Source organism: Pollachius pollachius (genome assembly GCF_949987615.1).
Source record: "Pollachius pollachius genome assembly, chromosome: 3".
In the NCBI taxonomy this organism is placed as follows: Eukaryota; Metazoa; Chordata; class Actinopteri; order Gadiformes; family Gadidae; genus Pollachius; species Pollachius pollachius.
In genome coordinates, this window is record NC_136936.1 from 11,702,290 (window position 1) to 11,724,870 (window position 22,581).

Genomic DNA, 22,581 nt, shown 5'->3' on the forward strand with positions numbered 1-22,581 from the left:
AGCCGTCGCCGACACCGTCGCCGGGAGCACAACAAGCCGCTCGGAGCCCTATTGCTAAAAGGTGAAGCGGCTTCTTATCTTCACCCTTTGAAGAGGAGCGCTTGTAAAACGTATGCAAATGGGGTGTCTTTTGTCAGCTGCCTGCTTCCCGGGGGTCTGCACGCAAAGGGGTGCTAATCTGGGTGTTGAGTGCGCAGCATAATTTGTACCTTATCCTCATGTAATTATATAGTTTAAATCTTTTTACTCAAGCTAATCCCGCGGCGCAGGGGAACACAGTGGTCCTGAGGCCCGCGGTGCTCTGGGGCACCAGGGAGCGAGTGGAGGACAGCTCAGTCTCCATCGCGCTCTCTCTCCCCTAATCTGTCTCTCCACATCCATACCTCTCTCAGACTCACCCACTCCCTTTTCTCTCTCTTTCTCTCTCTCTCTCTCCCTCTCTCTCTTTCTCCTGAGCTAACTCTCTCTCTCTCCCCATCTATACCTCAGACTCTCAATCCCGCTCTCTCTCACCCTCAATACAATTCACAGGGCTATATAGGAAGCGTACATTCATGTTGCCAAAGCACAATGTAAAAAGCACAAAACAGAAAGCCCACTCTCTCCCTTCCTCCATGTATTCCTCCTCCTCCTCCTCCTCCTCCTCCTCTCTTTCTCTCTTTCTTCTTCCTAGACACATGGGAGGGGAACATGGTGTTGACATATCACTCTGACATGCTGTATCGCAAACGCTTAATCCATCATCCATCATTTGGATCCACCTGTTCGCCCCTGGCAGAGAATCCAGATCTCAGCACCCTAAAGCTATCCCACCGGGCAGCAAACTCCTACTAGTACTACTACTAGCACTACGGCTAATATACTCAGGGAACTACTGCTAGTAGAACTACAACTAATACAGTCAGGAATACTACTAGTAGTAGTAATACTAATGCACTGAGGGAACTACTACTAGCACTACGACTAATATACTCAAGGAATTACTACGAGTAGAACTACAACTAATACTGTCAGGAGACTACTACTAGTAGTACTTCTACGAATGCACTCAGGGGACTACTACTCGTAGCACTAATACAGTGAACTACTACTAGTAGTACTATTATTAATACACTCAGAAGACAACAACATCTCCTGTGTCTGTGTGTGTCTGTGAGGGGGGGGGGCAGAGAGCTGGGAGGGAACAGGGAGCAGAAGGAGGTGCAGACAGTATAACAGAGGGAAAGAAGGAGGAGGTGCATGCTGTAGAGGGGAGCAGACCAGAGGAGGAGGAGGAGGAGGAGGTGGTGCATGCTGTAGAGGGGAGCAGACCAGAGGAGGAGAAGGAGGTGCATGTTGTAGAGGGGTGCAGACCAGAGGAGGAGGAGGAGGTGAGGCCATGCCCTGCAGGGGCTGATCCTGCTGTCCGAGGAGGAGCCCAGGAGCTCTGATGCTCCTGCCAGAGTGGACAGCCCCAGACAAGCTGCTTGGCGTGCAGTCATTAGACTAATTACATTGGATCAGGACATATTACTGCAAGCTGTTTCCTCCAGGGCCAGCGGCCGGCCCTTTGTTAAGCCGCGAGGGGGGAGACATGCTGTGATCCAGCAAGGGAGGGGAGGGGACAGGGTGTTTATGTCACTCTTAGTAGTTCTTTATTGTGGACACAACCTACTGTATATCTCTCAGACGAATGGCCCTGTGTAGCTCAACTGGTAGAGCAAGGCTGTGCGCCACCAGGGTTAGGGGTTTGATTTGCTGCCTAGCGCTACTGGTAGAGCAAGGCATTAACACCACCAGGGTTAAGGGTTCGATTCCCTGTCTAGCGCTACTGGTAGAGCAAGGCATTAACACCACCAGGGTTAAGGGTTCGATTCCCTGTCTAGCTCTACTGGTAGAGCAAGGCATTTACACCACCAGGGTTAAGGGTTCGATTCCCTGTCTAGCGCTACTGGTAGAGCAAGCCCTTAACACCACCAGGGTTAAGGGTTCGATTCCCTGTCTAGCTCTACTGCTAGAGCAAGGCATTAACACCACCAGGGTTAAGGGTTCGATTCCTTGTGTAGCTCTACTGCTAGAGCAAGGCATTAACACCACCAGGGTTAAGGGTTTGATTCCCTGTCTACCTCTACTGCTAGAGCAAGGCATTGACACCATCAGGGCTAGGGATTAAATTCCCTTGTATTAGACAGGAGAGAAAACAAAACAATGGCCATTGACCAATCACAAGCTAGTCAGAAAGGCAGCTGGTTCGCTAATTCACAGGGGAAACATGTTTTTTAGTTTTTCAGCTATCGAAATCGAATTCATCCTCAATTAATATTGATTATATTCATGAGCTGATTCAACAAAAGATCACACTAGATTATAATTGATTATAGCATTTCTAAAATCCATGAACTACACCCAAGATCCATAAACTGAACTGGGAAGGAGGCGGGTTACCCAGAGGGTGTGTGTGTATGTTTTTATAAAACGACTCTCCACCATTGAACCAAATCAATTTGAGGGTCACACAATAGAGAGAGAGGCAGTTCCACAGATTCTATGAGCTCGCTTTGCACAGACTGTGCCGTAAGAAGAAGCATTTTGAGGCCGGCGTTGGCAACAGAATACCAAAGAGGCTTAGAGGAGATGGTTTAATGAAATATTTAGGCAGAAAGTTCAGAGGGCCGGGCACCATGAAAGAGGGTAGTGGGGAGAAAGGCTTTCTGGGATCTGCGGTCTTCATTGTGGAGGAGTCACATCAAATTAATACTGAGGCCCATTTAAGGCCTTTCTTCTCGCAAGCTTTTCAGAACAGATTAAGCTACGAAAACTCAGAAATTACTAAAGCACCTATTAGGCATTATGCTAGCCTTTTATTCTCTCTCTCTCTCCTTCTACCACCACTGCCATTCTTTGTCTCTGTATCTCTCTCTGATTCTCTCTGTTGTTCAGAGATACATTCCTTGGTATTCACTTCATCCACACACCAACAACGTGGTGCTACCTTGAAGGAAAACAATAAACTCGCAGGGTTAAACATCACGTTCAACATGAACTTCCTTCTCTGCACTGTGCACATTAAAGACATCCTGTATTCATAACAAATAAAGCCAACGGCAATAAATCCCAAAACATTTGTCCTAATCATTTATAATCCACATTAAGAAAAAAAAACACATATGTGTGTTTTTCAATTGAACTGAACTAAAAGGTTCAAGGGGGCTCCTGTGGCTTCTATGGAGGGTGCGACACAATAGGGAGCCAGGGAGTATTAGTCCGGGGCTCTTAAGGCGTCTGAGGGGTGTTTTCCACCCTAATGAAGGATCTCTGAAGGCGGGGAAGCTCTCTGGATCCCTGCACCCCTCGCTGCTCTTTCTCCTCTCTCCCAGAGGCTGTTCAAAGCGATCGGGGAGCACATGAATTGTAATTATAGCTGCTAACAGGATTCCAGAGGAATCGGCGCTGGCACTTGAGGAGCAGGTCTTGGGAGTTAAACGGCTGTCAGCCTCTCAAAGCCCCTCAGCATGTGAACCAGCCCAACAAAGACCCTGATATGTACACCTCCGGGATCCCATTGGCCCCTCCACATCACATAGGGCCCTATTGGCCCCTTTATTTTACATAGGGCCCTCGTGGACACTATATGTACACAACCAGGCCCCGCCGCCCCTCTACACAACACAGGGCACTGTTGTTCCCTTTAAATCACATATGGCCCCGTTGGCCCCTATACCTCACATAGGGCCCTGTTGGCCCCTCTGTCTCACATAGGGCCCCTATATCTCACACAAGGCCCTGTGGGTCCCTCCACCTCACATAGGGCCCAGGTTGGCTCTCTACCTCACAATGGGCCCTGTTGGCCCCTGTACCTGACACGTGGCCCCTATACCTCACTTAAGATCCTATAGACCCCTCTGGCTCATAATAATAATAATAACATAATAATCCGCTGCTTCACATAGGGCCCTATTTGCTATTCTCCCCTACATAATGCCAGATTGGCCACTGACAGAGGGGCCCTCTATGTACACGTCCAGGCTCCGTTGGCCCCTCTAGCTGAACCTGAATTCGGCCCCCTGTAAAGTTTGCCCTCTTTAATCTGACATCGGGCTGTTGCCAACCCACCTGCAGGGCCCATCTACTTGACAAAGCGTGGGACATCACATGCGTCTGAGATACATCACCTGAAGAGGAAGGACATTAAATGGGAGGTTGTTTTTCTCAGTGAGAGGCATGCACAGACTAACCAAACAACTCCACAGACACGGGTAGCAGGTGAGGGGGCGTGACCTGCTTCAGGTAATTGGCATCACCTGAGAGGACGGCAAAACCACAGCGTCAGCTCCCACACCTCCACTCACCCTCCAACAGACACAAACACACACACACAACACATCCCCCCCCCCACCCTTCAATACACACACACACACACACACACACACACACAACACATCCACCCTCCCTCACCTCATAACCCTTCAATACACAAACACCTCCCTCCCTGCCTCATCCACTCACCCTCCAACACACACACACACACACACACACACACACACACACACACACACACACACACACACACACACACACACACACACACACACACACACACATATACAAAACCCGTCCAACCCCCTAACTGTCCAACACACACACATTACCGCAAATCTTAACGGAACATGAAGAGCATATGGACCCTTTTTTAGGTCCTATCAGTGACCAACTAGAAAGACCCCTCCACCAAAACCTAGACACCCCCTCCACCACCAACTTCTAATTGGATTGAAATCCAGTGTCTGCCAGGGTTAGTCACGACCATCTAGAACGTTCCCTCTAGCAGATTCTGAGCTGAGTCTCCAACAATGACAGATTTTTATGATAAATTCCCTTTGAAAAGCTAGGGTTTCTTTTTTCTAAATGGAAGTATAGGAAAAAGCTCTTTCACCTTTTCTTTGGAGCTGGAGAGAGAGAGCGGGGGGGTGGGGATGTTTGGTTTCCACTGGCAGGCCGAAACAAAAGCCAGCGGCCGCCATTGTATGTCTTTTCACCGTTGTAATGGTCTTAAAATGGCTACAAGCCGGGTACTATTCACTGGTGACCAGACCAGCTCCCTCTGTTGTCTCCAAACCACCATCTCCTTGACACCAACTCAAACCAGCAAAAGGGCAGGAACATGCAGATCAAATGCTAAAAAAACGAAAAGGTCTCCAAAACAGCTAGAGCCTTTTTCAGTTTATACAACAAAACCCAATTCATCCACCGCCTGTGGAAACTTAACGTCACATTTACTCTAATTACAGACAATTAATACTCCAATAACAACAACATCCATCAAATTCATTACGGAAAATGGCATAATGACAATAATTAGAAAAATATCTCATTAAGGCGGGAATGAGAGACAGGGGAGAATTAATAGCAGACAGGTGTAAGACACACCGCAATTATGGAGGCTGGAATTAGCTCATAGCCTCCAGGCAAACACCGGGCTTGGAAAAAGTGTGTATCTGTGTAAGTGTACATGTATTGTGTGTGTGCACACGCACATCTGTGTGTATCTGTTTGTGTGTGTGTGTGTGTGTCTGTGTGTATAGGGATGTGTGTGTGTTTGTGTGTGCGGGTAGGGGAGTGTTGGTGGGTGTGTGTATGGGTGTGTGTGTGTGTGTGTGTGTGTGTGTGCACATCTGGGTGTGTGCACATCTGTGTTTATCTGTGCATATGCATGTGTGTGTGTGTTTCTGAGTGTGTGTGTGTATATATGTGTAGATGCGTTTGTTTATATGTGCCTGCGTGTGTGTACATCTGTGTATCTATGAATATGTGTGTGTGTTTCTGTGTGTGTGAGTGTATGTATTTGTGCAGATACGATTGTTTGTCTGTGCCTCTGTATGTGTACGTGTGGGTCTGGGTGTATCTCTGTGTGTTATCGATGTGCCTCTGTGAGTGTGTATAGGTGTGTGTATCTGTGTGTGCATGCCTCTGTGTGTGTCTGTACATGTGTGTGTAAGTGCACACAAAACTGTGAGAGTAACCCACAGAGAGTAGCTCAACGACTAAGAAGAAGAAGAAAAAAAGGGAATTGCAAATAAGCAAAACAAAAAGTGTTAAATGTGTAAATTAGGAAGCGATGCTCACAGCGGAGCCGCTTCCGCAGGAGACACCAGCCTCAGATGAGAGCCGTCGCCACGGTGATCAAGGGAGTCGAGGATAGGCGAGGCAGCCGTCAAGACGATCAGTCCTCCCCGCCTCCTTCCCCCCTCGCCCACGCCTGTCAATCATCCATTACAGGAGCGAATAGCGTCACCTGGTTCCTCCCCTCTTTGACGCCTCATATTAGGGCCTCTGTACACTCCTGATCCCCCTTCATTAGAGGGAGTTGACTCAGAGTGCACCCCTCACTCTCACTCCTCACCTTCATCTTCACCCTTATTCTCCCTCACCCCCTCACCAGTCCTCAACCTTCATACTCCCTCAATCCTCACTTTCCTCAGGGCTCCTCACCCCTCCAACTCACCCCACCCTCACCTTTGACCTCACCCAATAGCTCACCCTCCCTAATATGGGGGAGAGAGAGACACTCACACGGTACAGGAGTCTCTACACAGGGGCCCTCGCCCTGGCCCTCATATTTTTGGGGACAGGAACATCCTCCCAAGCAGAGAGAACTACTTCCTGCAGTACTTCCTCTCCCTCTCGTACTGAGACCAGCCAGCTGACAGACGGTAATGAGTCCGCCAGGCGCCAGCCCAGCAGGAGACAAACAACAACAGTAACAACCGCACATAATGTTCCTCTCTTCCACCTTCTGGAAGCCTACTGCTGGAGGGGGGAGGGGAGGGGGTGTTTATGTTAGGGGGAGAGATAGAGGGGAGGAGGGGAAGGGGTGTTCAGGGTTGGGGGAGAGAGACGGGTGGAGGGGAGTTGGGACTGAGGATTGGGGAGCGAGAGAGAGAGAGAGAGAGAGAGAGAGAGAGGAGGGAGGAAGGAGGTTAAAGTCATTTAAGTGAGGTGAAAATAAAGAATGATAATGGTTATGGTTATGGTTTTTTAATATCCACACAGATAAAAGTAAAAGCGTTGACAATGAAGCCAATACAGAAGGCCATAAATATCTAAATGAAAGTACCAACACACACACAGACACACACACACACACACACACACACACACACTCAAGCCTGTATATAATTAAGTAAATGCACACACACATACACACACACACACACAAGTATAAAAAACACAAACAAACACATGCATACAAGTAAAAGCACACCAACACATACACACACACAGAGCTCACACAGATAAACATTTGAATAAGAAATAAAAAAGAACACAGACACACACACACACACTCACACACACACACACACACTCACACACAAACAGACAAACAATCCAAACACATCGGCTGGTTGTGCTAAATTAATCCGACAGACTGCAGGTTCTGGAGGGACAGCTGAGACTGCTGATCCCTGACAGATAACTCCCCTCCGCTGGAAGCAGCATAACAAACTAGATTTCCTTAATTTCTACACATCAAACGCACCGAGGATCCCAAAATGGCCTGCTCTCTCGCCATATGATGACAAACAGCAGCCGCGGCGATATGTAAATGTGAGGGAGGGAGCTAAACTTGGCTACAGCTGCGACACACCTACCATGTAACGCGCGTGAGTGATGGTAATGACCGTGTAAAATAGGCAATTGCCTTCTTTACCCATATGCCCCCTTTGGTTGACGCTGGGTGGGGAGGAGGTGGAGGAGGTTAGGGTGGAGGTGGAGCAGGCTGGGTGTGTCAGAGGTGGAGGAGGGCGGATCGGGGTGGATGTAGGGGAGGACGGATAGAGGTGCAAGTAGGGGTGGAGGTTGTGTAGGCTGGGTTGGAAGTGGGGGAGGCTGGGTCGATGGGTGGGCTGGCGGTAGGGTGGGTGGGGTGGAGGCAGGTGAGGCGGGTTGGTGGTTGGTGGGTGGAGCTAGGGGATGCTGGGTGGGGTGGCGGGTGAGCGGGTGGGTGTCGTGGATGCTCGGTGGGTGTGAGAGGAGTGTGACATGGCCTCCGTCTGCTACGCTAACAGACTAATATCCGCCGCCGCTCAGCCCCACCAGAACTAATCAAAGTGGACAAAGTGTCTCTGCTGCCATCTTTGTCTCTCGTTCCCTCATCCCTCGCTCCAGGGGTGTGAGGATTCTCTCTCTCTCTCTCTCCCCCCCTCCCCACCCCTCTTCTCTCTGCTCGATCTCTTTCTCCCTCCATCTGGGGGAAAAAGGCGTGGGGGGGAACAAAATGGCAGCCTGAATATTCACACCATGTGGTGTCAACATGCGTGTGTGTGTGTGCGCGTGTGTGTGTGCATGTGTGTGTGTGTGTGTGTGTGTGTGTGTGTGTGTGTGTGTGTGTGTGTGTGTGTGTGTGTATGTGTGTGTGTGTGTGTGTGTGTGTGTGTGTGTGTGTCACGCATTTTGTGTGAATGTAGGATGAGGGTAACAGTGTTATCTCTACCCAGAACAAGAAGCGACCTTCATAACTTCTCAACACGTTTGTCACATGAACCTAGCCAACAGTTGAATAAAAAATGCTTTGTTTAGTACTTTGTAACAAAGGACAACATGATATGCTGTCTGAGAAAGGGAGACAAAACTGTGGGAGGCCCAGGACCGTTTTCTCCCCAAACCTCAAACTCAAACTTCGAACTTGTCATTACTGCTAATGACAATGCTACTAACTGATAATGCTAGGCTTCATCCTAGCTTGAATGTTAATGTAATGTATGCTCTAATGTCACATGTCGTTTCACTGGGCGGTCATTGACCCCCTCCAACCATCCCCCCCTTAACCGTTTCTCTCTCTCTTTGAAGGTGTGTTTGTTTTTACAGTTCCCATCAGCTCCTCCTGAATCGGCGGTTAAAATCACATAAATCACAGCGGTAAATGAGACCCCTTCCACCCTATCCCACCCCCACCCTTACACCACCCCCACCCTTCCCACTACCCACCAACCCCTTCACCATACCCACCCGCCCCCGGTGCCATTCATTAATGGAAATGATCTGTCAATATGCTCCAGTCGGTTCACACGTGTCAGCTGTGCGACACAAAGACCCCGACCAACTTATGAACTCCCGATGCCACTTGAGTGAGTCCATAAAACAACTGCCCTCGCGGCTGGGGACTCTCCCCCCCCGCCTCCCCCACCTCCCTCGACACACAGCGACCACCAGAGGACACAGATGGGGCCAAACAAAGAGGAGGGTCCTTTTGTGCTGAAGAGGGGACCCCTTTTCAGAAGCCATTCATGCAACAAATTGGGGAAATCTGGCGGCGGTTTCTGCTCTTTTATTGCGGAGGGGGCCTGGCGTGACGACAAAGCCAGAGCAGATTTATACCTTACTGCTACAACACAGGGTTTGAAACCCGTTCTACATACCGTTGGTTTTGTACGGTGCTGCGTTATTAGTGAGGAGGAGGATGAAGGAGAGGAACTCATAGCCTTCTGCTCTCAGCTCTGATGGATAGCTGGTGTATAAATAGCTACACTGCCTCCAACATGAGAGGACAACACTCCTTACCTGAGTGATACACAGAGGAAAACACTCCTAACATGAGTGATAGATGGAGGAAAACACTCCTAACATGAGTGATACACAGAGGAAAACACTCCTTACCTGAGTGATACACAGAGGAAAACACTCCTAACATGAGTGATAGATGGAGGAAAACACTCCTAACATGAGTGATACACAGAGGAAAACACTCCTTACCTGAGTGATATCCAGAGGAAAACACTCCTAACATGAGTGATACACAGAGGAAAACACTCTTTCCATGAGTGATATACAGAGGAAAACACTCCTAACATGAGTGATAGATGGAGGAAAACACTCCTAACATGAGTGATACACAGAGGAAAACACTCCTAACATGAGTGATACACAGAGGAAAACACTCCTTACATGAGTGATACACAGAGGAAAACACTCCTTACATGAGTGATACACAGAAAAAAACACTCCTAACATGATTGATATGCAAAGGGAAACACTCCTAACATGAGCGATAGGACTCCTAACATGAGTGATTCACAGAGGAAAAAACTCCTTACATGAGTTATATACCGAGGAAATATCAAAGCATGGAGTCAATATCACTGCATGGACACTCATTGTCTTACTAGTCAAAGTTAAATCAATAAAGTCCAGTTAACAATGTCAGACCCTTAGGTCTGTTCTTATGGTCTTAAAATATCCAGGTTTTCTGCTGGTTTAGATGTTTTCAGTTGAAGCTAATTATAAACCGCCACTTGGTTAGAACCGCTTCTATTTTCCTCTCAGGCGACTCTTCTTAAATATAGTCCATCTATTTCTCTCTCTCCATCGCTTCCTCTCTTTCCACACTGCTCCCTTCATCTCTGTCTCTCTCTGCATTATACATCTATCTAGCTCTCTCCTTCACTATTTCTATATCTATTGCTCCCATTCTCTCTGTCTCTCTCTGGATTCCCCATCTATCTCTCTCTTTCTATACCTGCTGCCCCATTCCTCTCTCTGTCTCTCTTTGCATTCTCCATCCATCTCTCTCTCTATATATATACTGCTCCCTTCCTCTCTCTGTCTCTCTTCCTGAATTCTCCATTCATCTCTCCTCTATCTTTCTATATATACTGCTCCCTTCCTCTTTCAGAATTCTCCATCTATCTCTCTCTGCCTCTCGACCTATCTCTGCTCTCTCCCTCTCACACCCCTCTCTCCATCTCTTTTTGTATATATTGCTATCCCTCTCTGCTCTCTCCATCTATCCCTCTCCCTTTGGCTCTCTATCCCCCTCTCATCCACCCTCTCTATCTCTCCCTCTCTCCCTCTCTCTCCCTCATTGCCCTTCTCTGACCCCCCCTACCCTCCCTCTCCCCCCTCTTATTCCTCTACCCCCCTCCTCCCTCCCTTCCTCCCTCACCCTCTCCTAGCCAGTAGTGCTGCTACAGCAGTGACCCCCCCCCCCCCCCCCCCCAGCTCTCTCACCCTCTGCTAGCTAGCAGAGCTGCTGCAGTGGTGATCTGCATAGAGGGACATTTGTCATCATTAGCCCAGTGTTGACAGTTGGCACCCGGCTCCCCCAGATCTCATCCACTAGCACTTATGGACCCTTCAACCCTTATTTGGGCAACATCCTCCTAATTTCATCACTGCCCCTCCCGCGCCTCCCCTGTTGGCGTTTGATTACCGCAGCCCCCCCGCCCCTCCATTCTCTTTGTGTTGGTGTTTCTGTGTCTGCTCGTGTTTGCAGACGTTGCTGTGACATTTGGGATTGATGGGGTTTATAAATTAATTGGAGTATTGCGGTTGGTGGGTGACGTGGGTGGAGGCGAGGGCCGCAACGGGGGAGGTACGAGGGTGGTGGGTGCGAGTGAGGAGGAGGAGGAGGAAGAGGAAGATGAGCGTCACGGGTCAGTGGGTAGATGATTACCTCGCCCACCTTTAGACGGCGCCCGACGTCTTGCGGTCATTAAGATTAATCATGCCACCGTCGCCACGGCAGCGCCCGGTGGCTCTTAACAGCAGAGTGCCACGGAGGAAGAGGAAGGGGAAGAGGAAGAAGAATAAATACGAAAAACAAATGATCCCCCGTGCGGGGCACGGGGACTAGCCGTTGCTACAACGCAGCAGCAATGAATAAAACAAATAAAGAGACAATAAAACAAACACACACACAAACACACACACACACACACACACACACACACACACACACACACACACACACACACACACACACACACACACACACACACACACACACACACACACACAGCGTCCCACTCCTCACCGCCGAACACTCGATCCTTAGCACTGTCATGTACGGTGCAGCGCCGCGCTTAGCTACATCATAAAAGTGGGAAAATCTGCTGCACCAGCACCTCCACAGCTCCCTGGGAAGCCCGAAATGTTTCTGTAGGCTAAATAAATACAGGCTCAAATGAGACACGGGCGACGCCAGTTGTAATCTCTGTGTTCCCTAACACATTTTCTGGGTCGTTATTTTGGCATACAAAACTGCCAGGGCCGCTAATGCTAATTTTATGCAAATAGATGCATGCAATTTATCACAAGGGCTGACAAGCATGCCGTATTGAGAAGGGGAGGCTGCAGGGGTCAGAAGGCACGGGGCTAATCAATGGATTTCCTTCGGTTACACTTTTTATCTCCTCCCAGAGAAAGTATCCATGGTGGGGCAAGTTCAGCTGTCCCTGACCTCGTGAGGCCGGCACCCCACAAGTCTGAGGTCCCGTCAAAACGGGGTTGCCGTGTGTGTGTGTGTGTGTGTGTGTGGGTGTGTGTGTGTGTGTGTGTGTGTGTGTGTGTGTGTGTGTGCATGTGCGTGTGTGCACGCATGTGCGTGTGTCTGTGTGTGTGAGTGTGTGCGTGCGTGCATGTGCGTCTGTCTGTGTGTGCTTGTCTGCGTCTGTGTGTGCACGTGCGTGTGTGTGTGTGTGTGTCTGCGTGTTCGTGTGTGCGTGTGCATGTGCATATGCGTGTGTGTGTGTTTGTGTGGGGGTGGATCCCGACCCGTAGCCTCTGGCTATGTTGTCCCGCTCGCTGACTTCTGACAGAAGGAAGGTGCTAATTCACAGCCAAGAATAAAACAAATGAGCGACACCTCGGTGTGAGACACCCGGCGGCCCCCTGCCGAGCGGCCATATTGCGCTGAATAATAAACGCTCTGCTTACTGAATATAGAAAAAAAATCAACTCAACTCAATGACAATTTCATTTGGTGGGCAAATGAAATTGTGAGAGAATGACGCAGAATGAGAACCCCCCCCCCCCCCCTTCTCCCCATGAGGCTTAAGTGTGTTATTTCCCATCTTGACGGACATATTTCTACAGCAATCCTCCTAATCTGACTGACAGTAGCGCTTCTATTAACTCCAGTGTGGATTATCACGGCCTGGGAATACACTGCTATTCTTCCCCACAGTCTGGGCCTCCTTCCTGGGTTGTGTTTTCCAGCTAAACTGCCCCCAGATAGTAATTATACAGCATGGAGAAAGGGCTGCGTGTGTCTGGAGTTTAACAGGATTATTATAACTTCCATGGAGTCAAATGTTATCTGATCATTATGAATCCGGATATTTGATCTCATAAACCATAATGGCCTCAATTCAGGGTTCAAATCTGTTTTCACGACGTATAGCATGAGGCTATTTCATTGTCATTGATGTGGGACAATGCCGAGAATATAATTATATATAAAAGTAAGTTAAGTGGACATTATAATAGGGGCAATATTTTTAAAATACTGCAGTGGAAGCATTTAATTAATTAATTCAATGAATTGAATGATGTAATCATCTTATAAACTTAATATTAAATTACATCTAGAAATTCCAATACTATAACACCAAAAAAAATGATATGTCCAATGTTATAAAAATAACAAATATAAACGCATTAAATAAATAATGAATACACATGTAACCACCAAATTTGTATTCACTATGTATAACAGTATGTAGATCGATAGGTCATAAAGTTGTAGCAACAACCGACTTACACATGTATACTGGAGCAACAACAAGCTTAACTACAAGTTGAAGCGCATGAAGTAAACGAGGACACCATTTAACAATGCACTATATGTTACAAAAGCAACATGGCCCGCCTCTGATTTACTGACGTCTTTATGACTAACCGTCAACCATCTCCCAAGCACCCAAATGACAAGGAGGGGAGACCAGCCTACCTCAAAGAAATACGAAGAAAAGAAAGAAAAAGAGAGAAAAAAAGAAAGTAAGAAAGAGAAAGAAAGTACGAAAAAAAGGAATATGCTACAAAAAAAGCGAGAGATGAAGAAGTGTGGTGGGGTCAAGTTCTCAGAGACAAAGAGGGCTTCAACACAGGGTCAAATGCCTCTGCAGCCGACAGGGGAGGCAGCGTCATCGGGTTGATTTACACAGCAGCCGCCATGCGGGCGTGTCGCCACACCAGGGTCAGGCACACACGTGGCCTGTGATGGCCGCGGCAGAACCCTTCCGTCGACATGACCACAGGCCGGGGGATTCTCAGGCCTGTTGGCATGACCGTCGGGCAGAGAGGACCGAACAAAAGCTTTGTGTGTGTGTCTGTGTGTGATTTGTAGTGGCGAGGATTCTGCTGAAGATGTGAAAGAAGAGGAGAATAGAAGATAGGAAAGGAGGAGGAGAGGCAGGGCAAAGAGAGGAGAAGAGGAGGAAAGGAGGACATGAGAGAAGAGGAGAGAAAGAGGGAGAAGAGGGAGAAAGGAGGGAAGAAGAGATGAGAGAAAAGGAGAGGAGGGGAGAAGAAAGGAGAGGAGAGAGAAAGGAGAGCAGAAGAGAAGGGATGAGAAGAAAAGAGGAGAAGAGAGAGATGAGAGGAGCAGGTTGAGTTACCATAGGATCTGTTTAACCACATGCTTTGGATTAGGAGGTGATAATCCCTATGAACCACCCTCCAGCTCCTCCTCCACCCCTCCATACCTCCTCCTAAAGCTTACAGTCATGCCAAAGAGAGTGGGAGTAGTTGCGGAGAGGAGGATGTTGTGTTTCGGAGTACGAAGCCCCCAGTCTGGTTCCAATAAGACCAAGATACAAGCAGTAGAAGAAGAAGGTGGAGAGAAAGAGCGAAAGACAGAGAGAGAAAGAAAGAAAGAAAGAGAGAGAGAGAGAGAGAGAGAGAGAGAGAGAGAGAGAGAGAGAGAGAGAGAGAGTAAAACAACTGGCCTATTTTGATACAATGGAAGTAATAGTCCAAACATCTACACAAACTGGCTGCCAACCTGTAGCCTAGAAAGGTATAGAACCAGCCGAGAAAAGTATAGAGAAAAGTACAGACTCACCGCTGGCTATAGAGAATGGTACAGACATATGGCTATAGAGGGTACAGACCCATAGCTGGCTAGAGAGAAGGGTACAGACATAGCTGGCTACAGAGAAGAGTAGAGGCTCCTAGCATAGCTAAAGAGAAGGGTACAGACATATGCTACAGAGGGTACAGACATATGCTTTAGAGGGTACAGACCCGTAGCCCGGCTATAGAGAAGGTACAGATCCTTAGCTGGCTATCGAGAAAGTACAAACCCATAGCAGGCTACAGAGAAGGGTACAGACCCATAGTCTGGCTATAGAGAAGGTACAGGCCCATAGCAGTTATAGAGAAGGGTACAGACCCATAGTCTGGCTATAGAGAAGGTACAGGCCCATAGCAGGCTACAGAGAAGGGTACAGACCCATAGTCTGGCTATAGAGAAGGTACAGGCCCATAGCAGGCTACAGAGGAGGGTACAGACCCATAGTCTGGCTATAGAGAAGGGTACAAGGCTCATGTCTGACTGACAGATTGTGCACCCAATCCACACAGAACAAACTATAACTGGGCTGCACTTTAACCTCCTGCCAATCATACCCAGACGTGTTGTTATGAGAAAAGGACAGCCAGCCCCCACAATCTGTACATGCAACCGTTACAAGTTATGCACATCGACTGTACTGTAGGCCCGCATGTTACTGTACAGGCAACTGTAGGCCTACATGCACTGTAAATCGACTGTACTGTGGACCTATGTAACTAGTACTGGAAAGGCAACTGTACATGTACTGTACATGAACTGTACTGTAGGCCTAAATGTAACTAGAACGGAATGCAACTTCACTGTAAGCCTACAAGACCTGGCTTTCTTTCTACATTTTGTCAATATTTTATATTTTAATTTAGTTTTTTGTACTGATTGAATTACATTTTTCAAAGTAAATGTTTATATGTCCACACACTGATGCTTTATATTGAACTTCTTTTAGAGAAAGAAGAAAGAGAGAAGAGGAAAAGATAGAGGACAGCACACAAAGAGGCTTTGGCTCAACACAGCAGACCATGTGACACTATTGTCTTTCCATCTCCAAAAAATATTGCTCCATTTCTTCAAGAAAACACACATTTTACAGTGTACTGTGAATGAGGTATTTAACATTAAATAAAAACCACAGTATAGTGGCAACAACATTTATTTGTCATTTATTTTTTAATGTTGTTTGTTTATTAAAAGCAAACGCTTCTACCTTATTATAATCTCCAACTATCAATATATTTAACTTCAATTAGCGCTTCGCCCTATCTGCGGTTCTGCCTGGTAACAGCGCTAACTGGTCTGAGGTGGAGCCGGCGAGGAGCTGACAGGAGCGCAGTGATAATAGGCAGTCACCTATCCATCTATACCGGGGTGCTCCAGACCCCTGCGGTGTGCCCCCATCATGTCTGGTGCGGTGCTCCTCCGACTTTAGCACGGAGACGGATGTAAAAGCTTTTGTGTTTCTCATCCGATGCAAGCAACATCTTTATTTTATTTTATTTTGAAGTAGTCTTCAAAGCATCCTGGTGGTAATGAGCAGCAGGAGCGCGTTCAATTTAACGCACAAAGAGTCCTATAGCGAACCTATAGCCGTCCTGTGGGATCTGAAGGCCATTGTATAACATGGTATAATGGTATAATAAATACAAATAATTTCGTAGGCCTACGTCAAATGTGTATATATAATAATAATCATTATTATGACCATTTAGAAACGTGGAAACCCTATTTGCGTAACCTATTAAATAGTCTACTCAACCTATTTTACCCAATTCAACGCTCTGACGGTTCGAATTCATTTTGTAAAAATATTGTGAGATTTAATTTAAGATACAAATCTCAATTCCAACTCTTTAATATCAGTCTCTCGTTTTCTTGTGTTTGTGATTGAGAAATAAAATCAGATGGACATTAAATTATTTTGCATTATTCTATTTTAAAATAGCATATTATAACATATGAATAAATAAAATAAGATATATAAAAACTAAAATCGCAACAATTAAGCAGCCACTGTATAGGTCTTATTATAGAATGAAAAAAATAAATGGCTAAGGAATAGTGTATAGACTATTAATACAATAATTTGATTTTTTTTTGTTATTGTCAAATGCATTAAATGTGGTCTGTAAAGAGAAATAGTAGGCTAATAGACCATTAAAAGAGCATCGCAATTAGCTCAGAGCCATTTTACTATTAACTGATCATTGAGCAGGCTCATTATAAATATCTCCCCATGTTAGACCTGCACATAAAGAAATTCAGCAATCTCCTCTCTTTTTCAGCAAAATAAATGGCCTCAACATTTACGTTAAAATGCCAAATAGATTATTCAATATCCGTAATTCCCCATAGAAACGGCAAGGCCTTAAATGGGTCACGTCAGGATTATTTTCTTGCCGTCCATTATTTAATTTAGACCTAATAGAAAAATATATCAAAATACGTAAAGCTAATTAAGATCCAGTCTTAAGGCGATAAAAGATACATTAGTCTAGCCATAAGCCCCTCAATAAAGTTAAATCCCAGGCGAATTGTGCACGAGTAATAACATCTCATAGGGTACATAAACTAACCCACAGAAACAACCGGACTGAATAATGAATATTATCCTATTATCCGAATCGTTTTATTCCTAAAAGACGGCTGGACTTTACCGATCCCCAGCCCCACTGTACGGCAGCTCTTAAGAAACTAGAACAGAGTTCAAAATAAAATCCACATCTGAAGCAGGAACAACGCGGTTCTCCCCCATCTCTCTCTGTCTCTCTTTCTCCAGGTGAAATGAGCAGCTGAACCTCGGCTCCCGAACACACATCTACCTTCACTGTCTACGATTTGGATTCGGACCCGACCGCCGACGATCCGTTTGTTTTCGATCGACTGGAAACGGTGACGAATCCGATTCCGATTGGATGCCGCTCTCTCAAGCCCTCCCTTATTGTGTGCGTGTGTGTGTGTGTGTGTGTGTGTGTGTGTGTGTGTGTGTGTGTGTGTGTGTGTGTGTGTGTGTGTGTGTGTGTGTGTGTGTGTGTGTGCGCGCAGGCCAATGTGAATTTGTGTGTGTGTGTGTGTGTGTGTGTGTGTGTGTGTGTGTGTGTGTGTGTGTGTGTGTGTGTGTGTGTGTGTGTGTCCCTGTTCTAAAACACACCGGCAGGCTGCTTCCAGGGCGCACACGCCACACTGCGCGCTCTCAAGGCGGACGCTGCGCAGCCATCAGCAGGAGCACGGAAAACCAAAACATGTTTTAGCCCGACTGTAATTTTTTTTTTAATCCCAGAGTTGAAATGCACTTTCGATCGCATCGGCACTACTAGCACTCGGTTCAACGGGTCCATTTCCACGCGTGCATGATTTAAACCATATACCTCTTTTTTAGTATACGTGATCCCGCAGCACACTCGCCGTTCCCCCGTTCTCTCTTCGACTCTCACTGCGCGGTTGTTATTTTTTCTACATAGATAGACCTCCTTCTTCTCTTAAATTGGCTCCCGTACAAACCGCCGCGTTGGATCCCTCGGCGTACTGCGAGACTCCGGTGTACAACCCGGATCTCTGCCCCAACATGATCGCGGCGCAGGCCAAGCTCGTGTACCACCTCAACAAATACTACAACGAGAAATGCCAGTCCCGCAAGGGTGCCATCTCCAAGACCATCCGGGAGGTGTGCAAGGTGGTGTCGGACGTCCTGAAGGAGGTGGAGGTGCAGGAGCCGCGCTTCATCAGCTCGCTGAGCGAGATGGATAACCGCTTCGAGGGCATGGAGGTGACGTCCCCCACGGAGTTCGAGGTGGTGCTCTACCTCAACCAGATGGGGGTGTTCAACTTCGTGGACGACGGCTCCCTGCCGGGCTGCGCCGTGCTCAAACTGAGCGACGGGCGCAAGAGGAGCATGTCCCTCTGGGTGGAGTTCATCACCGCCTCCGGTTACCTCTCGGCGCGCAAGATCCGCTCCCGCTTCCAGACGCTGGTCGCGCAGGCGGTGGATAAGTGCAGCTACCGGGACGTGGTCAAGATGGTGGCCGACACGAGCGAGGTGAAGTTACGAATACGGGACCGCTACATCGTGCAGATCACGCCCGCGTTCAAGTGCACGGGCATCTGGCCGCGGAGCGCAGCGCACTGGCCCCTCCCGCACATCCCGTGGCCCGGGCCCAACCGGGTGGCCGAGGTCAAGGCGGAGGGCTTCAACCTCTTATCCAAGGAGTGCTACTCGCTCAACGGCAAGCAGAGCTCGGCGGAGAGCGACGCCTGGGTGCTGCAGTTCGCCGAGGCCGAGAACCGGTTGCTGCTGGGCGGCTGCCGGAAGAAGTGTCTTTCGGTGCTGAAGACTTTGCGCGACCGCCACCTGGAGCTGCCAGGCCAGCCGCTCAACAACTACCACATGAAGACGCTGGTGTCCTACGAGTGCGAGAAGCACCCGCGGGAGTCGGACTGGGACGAGAGCTGTCTCGGGGACCGACTGAACGGGATCCTACTGCAGCTGATCTCGTGTCTGCAGTGCCGGAGGTGTCCGCACTACTTCCTCCCAAACCTGGACCTGTTCCAGGGCAAGCCCCACTCCGCGCTGGAGAACGCCGCAAAGCAGACGTGGAGGCTGGCCAGAGAGATACTAACCAACCCCAAGAGCTTGGAGAAACTCTGAGGTAAAATCAAAAGCAAAGACCGTTCACACACACTCTCTGGTCTTTTGAGAGAGACTTGACTTATATAGGGTGATAATCAAAAGGCTTGGGGGACAGAAAAACTAGACATAATTGGTGCGTTTTTTTACTTTTCAAACAGCTCCTCTTTTAACATTTGATCGATTAGAAAAAAATATATTTTTTAATGTTGGCGAGACAAAAAATGACAGCTCTTTCTCTGTTTGTGTTGCCATCATCTGTAAAGCTACAAGAGAAAAAGATCAGCCTGAATATACTTTTTGGATGAGCTTTTACGTGATTTCTATTAATATAACGTTACAAGCAAACTAAAACACCCACTGTTCATTTTCTACTGTAAATACATTCATAGATTGTAGAGCCAGTGGTCTGAGATTGTGAATGTTGTTCTGTGACCCGTCAATAGGACTCCACCTGTTTGGAAATCTCATCCTCGGCCTCTCTTTCTTGTGATAGAAACCCTTTTTAATTTATACCTGGTAGTCTGGCTCGCCTGTTTCTCATGCTTAACGTTTACATTTTGATAGAAGGCCCACCCTGTTACATTTAAAGCATTCCATGAATTTACTTGAATTATTATTATTTAAAGTACTCGAGCTTTTATGTTTTTTTTATATTACCTTTCTTAGGCCTAAGTGATACAACAAAAAAAGAAGAAGAAAATATATAGAGAATATATTACAGTCTAATTGAAAAATGCACTTGAAATACACTGGATTATTATTACATCTGTGATCTGATTCTTTTTTTTTATTTCTGTCTTTGATATTATTATTTAAAGAGTTAATAAATCTAACTGTTTTATATTTGTGTCCCATTTCGGTTCCTTACGAAACATTTGTAATTCCTTAAAACACCATCTTCAACTCTTCGGTTCTGGTTTAGGTCACTGCTCTCCGTTGTGTTTTTTTTTTTTTGGGGGGGGGGGGGGGGGGGGTTCTCGTAAAAAAAAATCTATCGCTGTATTTCACCAACCAAATCAATCAACCATTCAAAGTCGTGAAGAAGAAAAAACAATGTTGCCCTTTTAAGTCGAATAATGGCCTAAGATATCGACATATATATTTGACCTCGGCCTGCAGGATAGGCTGGGTTAGGGCTAGACGGGACGGCCCGAGGAGCCCCGAACTAGGGAATTGCAACCCACATTACAAACATTTGAACAAACAATTCACAAATGCATGAAAAGCAAAACACGGTTTATATTCTTAAACTGCCTTATTATTTGCAGCCCGCTTAAACACGTACAACTATTTAAGGAGAACGATTTGAATAATTTAATTAGGCTACTCAGTCCACCATTGGAACAACTTGGATTGTATTCCCTTTCGGCTAGACTTAAACACACGCGTCTGTGCCCTGTCCCCTGGATAGAAACACACTCATAGCCTACCTCTAGAAAATAAAGAAGGACATAACGTCTACGTTCATATTTCCAATTAAAGTGGCGGCTGATTGGATGAACACGTCGACAACCCCCGTTACCATAATGACCGGTTATATGTGGATGAATGTAACGTTGTGGGGGTGACCTACTTGGGAGTCGAGCCGGGCGAAGGCCGGGTCGTCCTGGTCCACCTCGAAGCAGATCTGGGAGGTGGAGATGGAGAGGGTCCCGCTGACCTCCAGCAGCGGGCAGACCAGCCGGGCCGGGCTGCTCAGCACCACCGGGCCTGAGACACACGAGCCGGGTTCAGACGGAGCTCCAGTGCGGAGGCGGAATTATGATAATAGACCTATGTTATCATGGTAAACTATATGATTAGCGCACGTTCTTCCAGTAAAACAAGCCATTAGGTTTTATTATATGGCTTCATTGCAAAAGTACTCTGTCCGTTCCGTTTAGTTTAAATTGTGTATTCATGAATGAATTGATCATACAATATATTTACAACTAGGCCGACTGCCTTTCGTAATTGCACTACAGGCCTGTCGATCACCCTCACAAATGGGCCTATAACTTAACAAGTAATTCATTCATAGAGTTATCAAGTGATCAAGTCACATAGGGGAGACGTGTAGCCTAGTTAAAAACAACAGGCGAAGTAATGTTTTTAAACGAGCCTTCTGGGTCTATAGCATCCCGCCCTCTTGCCGTTAACTGCCTAAATTGCCTTTTATTTAGGACAGAGTTCTGACACTGATCAGCTGATAGTCATCACCGTTTTAGGTCTTCTCCATTCCTTCATCTCCCCCGTCTCTCCCCCTCAACCCCTCACTCTCTCTCTTTACCACCATCGCTCTATCGCTCTCTATCTCCCATCCTCGATGTTTGTCCAGAAATCTGTCCCCCTAGTGATTTGTCTGGGCCGGTGCTAAAGCTCTCGACATCGAGATATTTATCGATCTCCTCGAGTCCGGAGAGCCCCTTTAATGTCTCATCCATCTTCATCCGCATCCCACAGCCAATTACGCTCCGTAGCTACAGGAGCCCCGGGGTCCCCGAGAGACCCTCAAATGGTTTCTAGGGCAGGGGATCTACTGGAAACCCTCTCCTATCTGTTGATATCCCCACACACCACTGCGTGTTACTGGGAGGAGGGCATCGGCTGCAGCTAGTTTTAATTTTTTTTGTAAATAATAATTTGACATAATTTGATAATTAGGTTTTGTGGTTGGAAATTAAGACTTTGATTAGTAGCCTAAAGACAATAATTCTATAGGCTATGTTGTTTGCCCATAGCATTTTCTTTTAATTCTGAGGTATAATGAGGTATAATAATACAATATAAACACGATATAATTGCCATGAAGACTGAAACAGAATATTAAGTTACAAATAATACATCATATATAACAAATAATATTTCTGAACGATTCTGTGATAAAAGCTTTCTCGAAATCCTTCCTTACGTGATCATCTCACGCTTGAAACATTAATTTAGTATTTATTAGAGGGATTCTGGAGGTCTGCGCGCACCACGTAGATTAAGGTGTAATCACCACGTCATTAATTTAATGACGTGGCCCCACCTTTAGGGACTCTTCATAAATATTCGGAAGTATTAATGTTTACTTGAAATTTACACGACAATAAGGAAATACGTGTATAAATAATTGTGTCAATGAGTATACGATTGGCCATTATTTACA

General features: G+C 46.9%; 2 protein-coding genes across 2 annotated transcripts in view; one reads left to right on the top strand and one right to left on the bottom strand.

The window, feature by feature from the left end:
- Positions 1-22,581, bottom strand: part of LOC307073270 (neurobeachin-like) — a gene marked incomplete at both ends in the record, with an annotated part of 171,819 nt that overhangs the window by 53,651 nt on the left and 95,587 nt on the right. The window contains one exon of the mRNA XM_079732974.1: positions 21,025-21,161. Coding sequence (XP_079589100.1) covers positions 21,025-21,161 — 137 coding nt within the window. The remainder of the gene's footprint in view (positions 1-21,024; positions 21,162-22,581) is intronic.
- mab21l1 (mab-21-like 1) lies at positions 18,390-19,469 on the top strand (the record flags this gene model as incomplete). Its single annotated transcript, XM_079733669.1, has 1 exon — positions 18,390-19,469. One exon carries the CDS (start codon positions 18,390-18,392, stop codon positions 19,467-19,469), a length of 1,080 nt encoding a protein of 359 aa, XP_079589795.1.